Raw genomic sequence first — 12,176 nt, forward strand, 5'->3', positions numbered from 1 at the left:
GACCTTCCCTGGAGGCCCAGACCTGGACCCTCCTGCTGGTTCCCTCCATTCATTTGACCCACTGATAATAGTGTAGAGGTCACCAGTGCAGATCCTTAACAGGCAGCTCGGCCCCATCTGAGTCCTTCACTGAAGGAAACAGCCCAGTGTCTTTTGTGTCGAACGTGGGGGTCAAAAGTGCATTAAAAATTTCTTAATATCTTGTTGGGCACAGGTTAAGTCATTATTTTGAAAGTCCTTGAGGAGCCTATTATTAACAGATCTGTGGTCTTAATGCAGTATGATTAATAACATTAATACTATGCATTATTTTAACACTTTCTGACTTTTCAAAACCTTTTACAACGTATCCCATCTTGAGCACGGATCTGAGTGCCTCTTGTCTCTGAGTTAGTGTACAAGACACACCTCAAGAGTGGTCTAAAATTTGGTCCAGGTATATACCAGATTTTACAGCCCCATTTTATTGAAACAGTTTGTACTATTAATTGTTTTGCTACTACTGAATGTATTTTATTAAGAATATATATATATATATATATATGTTTTACTTAAATGAATACAGAAACTGTGCATTACAAATCACGAGCTAAAGCACTGGCAGCTCTCCACTTGTCATCTGGATGTGGTTCCTAATGACTGAGTGGATTGCCACTTACTCGGCTGGAGAAGTGGGCTCACGGTTGGGGTTTTTTTTTTTTTTTTTTTTTTTTTTTTTTGCGGTACACGGGCCTCTCACCGCTGTGGCCTCTCCCGTTGCGGAGCACAGGCTCCGGACGCGCAGGCCCAGCGGCCATGGCCCACGGGCCCAGCCGCTCCGCGGCACATGGGATCCTCCCAGACCGGGGCACGAACCCGCATCCCCTGCATCGGCAGGCGGACTCTCAACCACTGCGCCACCAGGGAGGCCCTCGGTTGGGGTTTTTAACTAGAAGACCTGGAGGAGGGTAGGACAGATAACGGGAACGGTGGGAAATGATTTTAAGTCAGGAAAGGGTGAAGAGTGCTAACCAGTAGGCCGGGAGAAGAGAAGGTTGGGAAAGTGCTGGGCTCAGTAGCATGTTAAGTGTGCAGAGGACGTTTCTGTTGTTTGCTTATTGCCCCAGCTTTCATCTTGCCTTTTTACAGTAGATAATTTCTGGGCAGGTTTGCTAGAAGTAGGACTGAATGACCATAGGAGGTTGCAAAAGTGTCCCGTCTGGGAGTGCTGCAGCAGCTGTGTGTTGTGTGGTAGGGCTGGGCCAGGGACCCACGCCGGGCTGTGGCCTGCAGGGAGCTAAACCTCTTCCCTTGATGCTTCTCACACTGGCAGAGTTCTTTCTGATTTATGAGGTGTTTCCATGTCCTTTATTTAGTCATTAGTTATTTGCTGAACAAATGTACTGAGCATCTGTTATATTCCAGGGATTGTCCTACAAGCTGCAGGTGAAGTAGAGGGCACAACATACAAAACTGCTCACACAAAGCTAATATTTTATTTTATTATTATTATTATTTTTAATTTAATTAATTTATTTATTTATTCATTTTTTGGCTGTGTTGGGTCTTCGTTTCTGTGCGAGGGCTTTCTCTAGTTGCGGCGAGTGGGGGCCACTCTTCATCGCGGTGCGCGGGCCTCTCACTGTCATGGCCTCTCTTGTTGCGGATCACAAGCTCCAGACGCGCAGGCTCAGTAGTTGTGGCTCATGGGCCTAGTTGCTCCGCGGCATGTGGGATCTTCCCAGACCAGGGCTCAAACCCATGTCCCCTGCATTGGCAGGCAGATTCTCAACCACTGCGCCACCAGGGAAGCCCAAAGCTAATATTTTAGAGTGGGAGTCCTCAAACTCTTCCCATTTAGGGCCAGATAGTAAATATCTTTGGCTTTGTGAACCATATGACCTGTGTTGCATACTCATCCGTGCTGTTGAAGTGCCAGATCAGCCGTAGATATATAAATGAATGAGCATGACTGTGTTCCAATAAAACTTTATTTACAAAAACAGCTGGTGGGCCAGGTTTGGCATACCGACGTAGTTTGCCTGCCTCTGTTCTAGAGTGTGTGCCTGTGTGGGTGGGGCAGATGATGAACCAGTAATCAACAGGTAAATAAACACATAGTCAGATAGCAATAAGTGCCATAGAGAAAAATAAGCCAACTGTAGGGGGTCGGGATTGTCCTCATGAGATAGCCCAGTGTGGGGCTTGTCTTGGAGGGAGCCCACCACGATGAGAATTCTGGCTCAGCCATTTACTAGCTGTGTAGCCTACCACAGTTATGGCCCTTCTTGCCTCGGTTTTCTTATCCATGAAATGAAGATGTTGACGGTACTTATGTTGTAAGACTTATGAGGATAAGGGAAATAATACGTGTAAGTACTTTTGAGCCTGCCTGGGGTGTAGTATGATATTCAAAAAATGTTGTTTTTTATTGTGGTGAGTGGAGGAAATCATTTCTTTCTTGGTTTTTTTTTTTTTTTTTTTAGATGTGGTGGGTAGGAGTTTATTAACTTATTTATTTATTTATTTTTCTGTGTTGGGTCTTCGTTTCTGTGCCAGGGCTTTCTCTAGTTGTGGCAAGCGGGGGCCACTCTTCGTCGCGGTGCGCGGGCCTCTCACTATCGCGGCGTCTCTTGTTGTGGAGCACAGGCTCCAGATGCGCAGGCTCAGTAGTTGTGGCTCACAGGCCTAGTTGCTCCGCGGCATGTGGGATCCTCCCAGACCAGGGCTCGAACCCGTGTCCCCTGCATTAGCAGGCAGATTCTCAACCACTGCACCACCAGGGAAGCCCTCTTGGTTGTTTCTGAGCAAGTAGCTCAGTTTCTTTTTAATTTAATTGGAGGGATTTGGGATGATTTTTAAAACGATATAGAATTTATTTCAGTAATAATTTAACTAGCATACTGAAGGTACATCACTCAGTTTTTCAGGTCAATTACAATTGGATGTGAAAAATTTTGCTGTATGAAACCATAACCCACATATATGGTTAAATATATGAAATATTGCTCCCAAAACTTAGTTGGGTCATTTTTAGCAGTTTAGGGGATAACCTATTGGTAGACTTTTGTCTAAAAGATTTTTCTTCATTTTTGACTTACTGTAAAATTTGCTTGTGAACACAAAGACTTTTGTTTGGATTTTTTTTCTTTTTGTAATCAAAAAGAGAAATGTTCAGATTGGAATTGTTTTGGAATTTTTAGAGTTACGAAAGCTTTTTGTAATGTAGCAGTAATGCATGGTCAGTCAGCTCTTGATAATGTACACGCACGAACCCATGTGTGCTTGAAGAAGTGACCTTCGTGTTGGCGTGTGAGATGTGGTCTGTGTTATTTGTGGGGTTTTGCCTTTGCCTTCCACGTTGGAGGGCTTGCCCCTCGGTGGTCGCACTTCAGAACCCTCACAGCCCCTCTTGAACTGTTTAGGTGTTAGATGGTGCCGACAGCCAGTACCTAGGGATGCAGGCGGGGCAGCCCCAGGACGAGGACGAGGACGCTGCTGTGGTTCTTCCTGATGAAGACGCGGAGGCTTTCAGAAACTCTTCCATCGGTACGTTGACTTCAGGCTGTATACTACGGAGCGGACTTGTCTTCAACCCTGACCTCTTATATCTCAGCTTCTGAGAAGAAATCTTCTGGTGTCTTTGTTTCCTGAGGTGTAAATAACAAATGAGGAAAATCAGTTGAGAAGTTATTATCCTTTTTTTGATCTAAATCCTGTGGTTTCATATTGACTTTGTGTAAATATGTGTATTTGTGTTTTAATTGGAAACTTGTCAATTAACCTCTCTTTCTCTGATTTTGAAGCCCTTCAACAAGCACATTTGTTGAAAAGCATGGGCCACAGCAGGCAGCCCTCTGACAGCAGTATGGATAAATTTGTCTCAAGAGATGAAGCTGCTGAGCCAGGAGATCAAGAAAACAAGGTGAGACACTCAGGCCCGCGACTGCTCAGCATCCCGAGCTCCCGTGAGTGGTCAGCTCTGCCCTGGCTGCCGCCTGGCCACCGAGCTCTTGGCTTTCCGGTCGCTGAGCTTCTGCTCAGCTGTCTCCCCTTCGCATATTGACCTCTTCCCGGGTCTGCTCTGCTTTTCTGCCTCTCCAGGTGTGAGCGCGTCCTCACCATCTGGTGGTCATGCATGGCCTTGCAACATTCTTGGTTTTTTTCCATTGAATTGATTTACTTGTTTGTTTATTTATTGTGGTAAAATACTCATAACATAAAATTTACCATCATAACCATTTTTACGTGTACAGTTCAGTGGTATTAAGTGCATTCGCATTGTTGTGCAGCCATCCCCACCATCTGTCCACAGAACGTTTCTCATCTTCCCAAACTGGAACTCTGTCCCCATTAAACACTAACCTCCCGTTCCCCCGGCCCCCGGCCCCTCTCACCCATCATTCTGCTTTCTGTCTCTATGGATTTGATGACTCTAGGGACCTCATATATGTGGAATCATGCAGGATTTGTCCTTTTGTGACTGGCTTGTTTCACTCAGCAGAATGTCCCCGAGGTTCATCCATGTTGTAGCAGGTGTCAGAACGTGTTTACTACATTTTGCTTTTCTCCTCATCTCTTGATGGACACTTGGGTTACTTCCACATTTTGGCTGTTGTAAATAATGCTGTTATCAATGAGTGTACAAATACCTCTTCAAGACCCTGATTTCATTTCTTTAGGGTATATATCAGAAGTGGAGTTGCTGGATCATGTGATAGTTCTGTTTTTAATTTTTTGAGGAAACACTGTACTGTTTTCCACAGCAGCTGCAACATTTTACATTCCTACCCACAGTGCACCAGCGTTCCATTTTCTCCACTTCTTCGCCGGCACTTGTTATTTTCTGCTTTTTTTGAGAGTGGCCGTCACACTGGGTGTGAAGTGGTGTATCATTGTGGTTTTGATTTGAATTTCCCTGATGATTAGTGATGTTGAGCATCTTTTCATGGGTTTATTGGCCATTCATATGCCTTCTTTGGAGAAATGTCTATTCAAGTCCTTTGACCCTTTTTTAATCAGGTTGTTTGGGGGTTTTTTGTTGCTGCTCAATTGTCTATTGAACTATTTTAAAATTATCTCTATTGCTTACCTTTTCCATGTAAGTGTCCTGTATTCCCAGTTAATTTTAAATTCCTTGAGGGCAAGAAGTAGTGTTTCGTACTTAGTCCCTCCTTGGATGCTCAGTCACTGTAGTGACCTCGGCTGTTCCTTCTGGGCCCCCTTGCACCAGGCCCACCCCTCGCAGCTTTGGGCTCCCCCAGGCTCTTTCCTCTGCCCGAGGAGCTTCCCCCGGATGCTAGGTCTCAGCTGCCCTCTTGTGTGGCTCCCTCCCTGCACATTGGGCTCATCCCTGCCACAGCCCACATGGCCCCAGGTCAGGACTCCCTCTGGCTGGTCTGATTCTGCTCTGCCATGGCCCGTGAGGTTGGGCACCTCTGGGTGAAGGTAGACGTCTCTGAATCCCAAGCGCCTGGCATAGCTGCTGTTATGGAACTATTTGTTGGATGAACTAACGAATCAATGGGTGGATTCCATGATTATAAGACAAACAAGTGTCAGTTTTTCTGTTCCAGCCCTGCCGGATCAAAGGCGACATTGGCCAGTCCAGTGATGAAGATTCTGCTCCTCTTGTCCATTGTGTCCGCCTTCTGTCCGCTTCATTTTTGCTAACTGGGGAAAAACACGGTAAGTGTAGAAAGGCAGGTGCAGAGTTGAAGGGAATGACTTTAGGTTTCAGAGGTCATCTTGGGAACCAGCTTCGTGCCTGTTTGCAGCAGAAAAGAGTAGAATCTGGGGACGAGCTTTGGCTTTCACTGACCAGTGGGGGAGGGAGGGGAAGACTGGAGCAGCTGGTTTAGTGGGTCTAGTTTTGTGTATTTGGAAGCTAGATATGTGCTGCTTTGAAGCTGAAGGTGACCCATCTGTATTTGTTTGCAGCCTTGGTTCCGGATAGGGATGTGAGGGTCAGCGTGAAGGCACTGGCACTCAGCTGTGTTGGAGCTGCTGTGGCCCTTCACCCTGAATCTTTCTTCGGCAGACTTTACAGAGCACCGCTTGACACCATGGAATACCCTGGTACGTTCAAAGTTTGTATCTTATTCCTCACATTTAATCATTATTTTGAAAACTATTTCAAACCGTCTTGACTATTTTAGTTTTAGAGCACTAAGTTTTCTGAGCTAATTTGTGGCATTTGAGGTGTGTTCTCCATAAAACACATAAATAGTCATGTTCTTAGCTTCCTGGACTCCCTATAGATGTAGTGTTTAGTTGAAACACATACAATAAAGTGATAGAAATCTGGGAACGTCAGAACTGATTTGCATATGAATTGGATTTATACCAAAAACACAAATTGTATATAATCAAAATTGCTTTGGGCCACACCACCCAGGCCAGGTGTTCACACTCAGAGCCAGTGGGCACTGAGACCAGCTGGGGCAGCAGCAAGCCAGTCTCCTGTCATGCATGTTCTGGGGCGTATTCTCACGGTGGGGTGAACGGTGGGAAGACTTGCTCTCCTAAAGTTATCCTCCCGCCTGCTCTCTGTCTTTCCTTGGGCAAGGGGACAACCCATGCTTTTGAATTTATATTAGGTAAGTATGGACAAGTTTGAGGTTCTCTAGTAATTTTTTGAGATGAAACCTTGGAATTTGGATTATTGGCTGGCAACCTGGAATTATAATCCAGAAAATCATTGTGTTGAAGGATGAATATAGAATCTTTAAACCCCGAAACGTTTTTACCACTGATGGTTATTATATTCAAGTCTTTTCTAGATTAGGATCACTGCCTCGCCCTCTTTTTCTTTCCTGAGAATTCAGCCTTTGCCCTGAGTTAGAAAGTTGACGGTAGGGACTTGTACAGTGGCCGGCTGTCTCTCTCCACAGAGGAGCAGTACGTGTCAGACATCTTGAACTACATCGACCATGGGGACCCACAGGTCAGAGGAGCCACAGCTATCCTCTGTGGGACCCTTATCTCCTCCATCCTCAGCAGGTCCCGCTTCCACGTGGGAGACTGGATGGGCACCGTCAGAACTCTGACAGGTAACATCGAGTGTTCAGTTTTCAGTGTTGTCTCTTCCGGATGGCATTCTCATGTTCAGGTTCACATGAAGGTGTTTGTTCCTTGCTCTTCCAATCAGGAAATACATTTTCTCTGGCGGACTGCATTCCCCTGCTGCAGAAAACTTTGAAGGACGAATCTTCTGTTACTTGCAAGTTGGCTTGTGCAGCTGTGAGGGTGAGCATAATCATGTGTGGAAATCATTTCTTTGATTAATGGAAATTTTACCAATGTTACAGTTAAAATTGGAGCTTAACATTAAATATTTCCAGACATTTTAAACGATAATAAACATCTGTGTATCCACCACTCAGCCTTAGAAGGAAAACATTGCCAACAGTTAAGGTTTAATAGACTTTGATTTAAATCTCAGAATATTTGTTTGAAGTATACCTTCTCTAAAGGGTGTCTATACCTTGCTCACATTAAGTGTAAAACCTGTTGAATTAAAAAAACAACTCTTTCAGGCCCATAGAATGGATAGAGTTAAAGTGAGACATAGGGGTTATTTAATCCCCTTTGTTTTTTATGTCGAGGGAGAGCCCCAGTCCTTTATGTGGTAGGAAACTTTATATCAGCTGGTTCATAAATCACAACTGGCTAGTCAACAGCAGTCCAAGTTAACCAGTAAAAATCAAAACAAAAACCCTACAATTGTCAGATTTATGGGATACCATCCCTTTTTAAAATTTCATGGCCTGGCCAGAATTGTTCCTTAGTTGGAGTTGTTTGCCAAGTTTCAGTCAGTCTGTCTTTGCTGGAGCAGAAGGAAGGGGGTTGGCAGCAGGCAGCAGGCCGTGTGTGGAACTGCCCACGAGTGTGCTCAGGGCTCGGGGGAGGGTGCAGCCTCAGAAGCCCCGTCCTGTCCGCTCGTGCGGCCAAGGGCAGGGTCACGTCAGGAAGGTCTCGGGTGCTGTGTCCCGAGTGCCGGGCCCGCAGCTGAGCTTGGGTTTAGCGGTGGCGGTGTGGCGTGTGGTCGGTGATGGCAAGGTTGGTGTCTGGGAGGAGAGGCCAGGGTAGAGGCAGAGACGGGGGGAAGAAAACAGTTTTGTGGAAGGGACACATTTACTTTGCAACTCGAGTTTACGGAGGTGAGTGTATATGATAAGCGTTTCTGAGAGATGTGGAAACAGGGCAGCATCCCTGTCTCTGTTAAAGGAAGATGGAGCAGGGGCGGTGGGAGGGGTCAGCGTGGGAGGGGTCGGCGGAGGCCCACCTGCCGCCCGCCGTGCCTTCCAGCTCTGCGTCATGAGTCTCTGCAGCAGCAGCTACAGCGAGTGGGGGCTGCAGCTCCTCACCGACGTGCTGGCCCTGCGGAGCAGCTCCTACTGGCTGGTGAGGACGGAGCTTCTGGAGACTGTGGCAGAGATCGACTTCAGGTGAGTGAGTCGGGCTCGTCGGGTCGGCGAACCACAGCCGCTCCCAAGTCTGAACAGGCGTTGGAAGGCCCGGTCCCCTGGTGCCAGTAGTGACACTTATCAGGTGACCCGTGTCAGCATTGGAGTGGTTTGTACGGCTGCCGCTGCCCGTCTCCTCCTCGACTTTGCCCCCTTCCTGGAATGTTTACGTACAGACAGAGGAATGGAGTTTTCCGGTAGTCTTAGTCATCTAAGTTCCGGATGGTGTGAATAAAAGAGCTCGAACTTCTAAGACAGTGAAGCTTGTGTCACTTGTGCTTGTTTAAACGAGTGTACTTAGCACTGTACTGAACTTAGCTGATCTGTATTGTGTTGCAGTTAAAAATAACTTCTGATGCCTTGCAGTTTTTCATTTTCTAAGAGTAAGTTTTCTTTCCAGATGATTTCTCTCTATTCTTTCTTTTAGACGGGAAATTGTCCTTTATTGTCCAGGAATATTGTGCTTTTAAGCCGCCATTTATAGAGTGCTTGTTGCGTGCCAGGCTGGGCTAGGTGCCCTCTGTGGGTTACCTTCTCTCAACCTCACAACATCTCCATGAAGTCGGGGTTGCTTTCACCTACGTCTCACAGACAGGACCCCAAGCGGGGCGGGTGGGGACCTTCCGGTCTTCGGGAGGCGCCAGAGTCTCAGCCCCCTCCCCACAGTCTGCCCTCCCGCCTTCTTCAGTAGGCGTCTGAGCTAACTCTGTAGGGTACTTGGAGTCTTTCAAAATAACAGCTGTTTATATCCATTTTGAAGAAAAATAGTTTCCTGAGTAGTGTCTGACTGAGTCTGGAGTCAGGAGAGCAGTGTAAATTCTACTTGTTTGGAAAACATGTCTTTCTGCTGTTTTAAGTAAGGCTGCCTCAGAGCCTTCCCTGGCTCTTGGTTAATGTGCTGGAACCGGCCGTCTTCCTTGCTCTGTCAGTTGCGCAGGCCATCAGGGGTGTTTGTTCAGTAACTAAATTGTTTCATTGTGAAATATGTTCTTTTGTGTTAGGTTGGTGAGCTTTTTGGAGGCAAAAGCAGAAAACCTACACAGAAGGGCCCATCATTATACAGGGGTAAGCCCTTCATTTTTGTGAGGCCGTGATTTACCTTCCAGGAAGTGCACTTTCCTAGTGGAGTAGAATGTCTTGGAATGCATTCTGTCTTAGATTTATTTCACATGAAGTATTTATTGACATCATGAAAGTTGTGATTGTATGCGTGACTTTAGGACTAGTGATGTTGAGTTCTTCCTCACTGGCTTTCCAAAGTATCTGACCTAAAACTTAGTTAAACACAGAGATTACATCTGTTTTTATTTTCCTTCTTTCCAAAGCTTCTAAAGCTGCAAGAACGAGCGCTCAATAACATTGTCATCTACTTGCTTGGGGATGAAGACCCCAGGGTGCGCCATGTTGCTGCGGCTTCGTTAATGAGGTACTTACCAAGTATTTTATCTCTTTTCACTTTCTTGGTTAAAGTACTAAATGATGTGAGAATGGGAAGAGAGGGTAAAATTCAGAGGACATGAGGCAGTATTCCTAAATCTTTTGAGCTCACTGTCAGCTACTCTTAAACTATCAAAAAAGATATTTTTCACTACCTCAAGTGTCTAAAATGAAAATTTAAACAACAAAGTACTAGCTTCATATTATAAAAGTAATGCACTTTCATGGCCAGAATTTTGAAATATGGAGACTAGCACTGGAAAAATCCCCTTCAGTTCTACCATTGGAGATAAACACTGTTAACATTTTTTCCTGTATATCCTATGTACAAGTTTCTTTTTCAAAATTGGGACAAAATGTACATGCAGTTCTGTTATCTGATAATTTCCACATAATGTATTATTAGCATCTTCCTGTTGGAAATACTCTTCTAAAAAAGAAATTTTAACTGGCATTGTTGTCTGGGGCGGCACCCTCTATTGTAATATATTCATATTTCCATACTGAAGTGCATGACATTTCATATAGCGTGAGATAAGTAAAGCCTGTAAATACTGTTTAAAATTTTTTTTAGTTAGTGGCCACTTTTTCACTATGTAGTTGTGATAAATTTTTATATAAATATTGTTTGGTTGGATATTAAATTTTTATTGATTTAAATAATGAATAATGGTTCAGTGACTATTGTTATACATAAATGTTTATGTGTAATTTTTTTTCTTAGAATTAATTCCTGGAAGTTGAGTTACTAGGCCAAGCAAGCTTTTTGATTTTTTTTCCTAGTAGTTTTATTGAGGTATAATTTTATATCTCTTAAAATTTACTCATTTTAAGTGTATAATTAAATGATTTTTGGTAAATTTACAGAGTTGTGCAACCTTCACCACAATCCAATTTTAGAATATTTCCATCATCTCAAAAAGATATTTTGTGCCCATTTGCAATAATTCCCAATTCCCACCTGGCCACAGGCAACCACTAATCTACTTCCTGACTTTAAAGATTTGCCTTTTCTACACGTTTTATATAAATGAGATCACATAATAAATAGATGGGACTTTTGCATCTGGCTTCTTTTGCTTAGTTTTTGAGATTCATCCATGCTACATGGTGTGTTTGTTCCTTTCATTGTTGAATAGTATTCTGTTACATAGATAATACTCTATTTTATTTATACATTCACCAGGTGGTATTATTATTTTCACTTTTTGACTACTATGAATCTTGCTTTTTATTTCTCATGGGTAGATACCTAAAGTGGATTTTTATGGGTTTTGGTACTTACTGTGAAATTACTCTCCAGAAACAGATCAGTTTATGCTCCCACTCCCAGAATATGATTGTGCCTGATTCTTCTCACCAAAACAGTATTTCAAAAGCAGTTAAATATGTGTCAGTTGTTCAGGCAGTCATTGGTATTTCTTACTAAAATAACTTTTATCTTGTTTTAAAAGTAATACATGTTTACTGAACAAAATTTAGGAAAAATGTAAAGAAGGAAATAAAAATCTTTGTAATCAGACTACTCAAAAGAAAACCAGTTACATTTCGGTGGATTTTCTTTTGGTTTTCAATGTGGTCGTTTGCATTTCTGTGATTACTTGTGAGGTGTACCTTTTCATGGATTTAACTGGATTTATATGACTTACTTGATCAAAGATCTTGGATCTTTACCATTTTCTGTGAATGATAGTAGTTTATTAAACCTTAGGAAAAAATTACACTCATGACCAGGTCTTCATGGAGGAAAGAGACTTTAACTAAAGACACTGGGTTTGCAAACTAATATGATAAAACAGTTGACTGTTTCTAAAAGTTATGGGCCCGTCTGTAGGTGTGTGAGTGCTCACACAGGGTGTGTGCCGAGTGCTGATTGCAGGGAGGAGCCCATGTGCCCCCTGCATTCTGCCTCTGAGTTCACTTTGGATTTGTGAGGGACCTCAGCTGGAGCTCTGCACCTGGGAGTGTGTGGGATGGTTTTGCAGACAAAATTGCAGAAGTGAGTAAGGGACAGCCCCTGGCATTCAGATCTGCCCTGTACTCAGTGCTTCCTGTGCACCTTGGCTTCACGCACTTGTTGATGCTGATCAAGATGGTTAGAAAGAGACCTTTCAAGGTTTTTTAAATCAAAGCATTTAATTATGTGTAGAGAGATGTACGTAACTGTATGAAAGACAGGAAGAGCGCCCAGCGCCTGGTCTTTTCAGAGCGGGTGTGTGTGGGAGTGGCCCTGCAATCGGTGCCTCTGCTCTTAATTCCCCTGACGAAGGAAGTGTCTGTGGGTAGCCGGAG

The 12,176-nt window shown here is 44.1% G+C and overlaps 1 protein-coding gene across 4 annotated transcripts in view; it reads left to right on the forward strand.

Annotated features, from left to right (window-relative positions):
- The window catches only part of HTT (huntingtin), a 138,443-nt gene that overhangs the window by 46,804 nt on the left and 79,463 nt on the right, over positions 1–12,176 (forward strand). For all 4 annotated transcript variants that reach the window (XM_082611066.1, XM_082611065.1, XM_082611067.1 and 1 more), the window contains 9 exons: positions 3,405–3,528; positions 3,786–3,904; positions 5,556–5,667; positions 5,920–6,057; positions 6,873–7,031; positions 7,130–7,227; positions 8,290–8,429; positions 9,449–9,512; positions 9,773–9,873. In XM_082611066.1, coding sequence (XP_082467192.1) covers positions 3,405–3,528; positions 3,786–3,904; positions 5,556–5,667; positions 5,920–6,057; positions 6,873–7,031; positions 7,130–7,227; positions 8,290–8,429; positions 9,449–9,512; positions 9,773–9,873 — 1,055 coding nt within the window. The remainder of the gene's footprint in view (positions 1–3,404; positions 3,529–3,785; positions 3,905–5,555; positions 5,668–5,919; positions 6,058–6,872; positions 7,032–7,129; positions 7,228–8,289; positions 8,430–9,448; positions 9,513–9,772; positions 9,874–12,176) is intronic.

Source organism: Mesoplodon mirus, assembly GCF_964341445.2.
Source record: "Mesoplodon mirus genome assembly, chromosome: 2".
In the NCBI taxonomy this organism is placed as follows: domain Eukaryota; kingdom Metazoa; phylum Chordata; class Mammalia; order Artiodactyla; family Ziphiidae; genus Mesoplodon; species Mesoplodon mirus.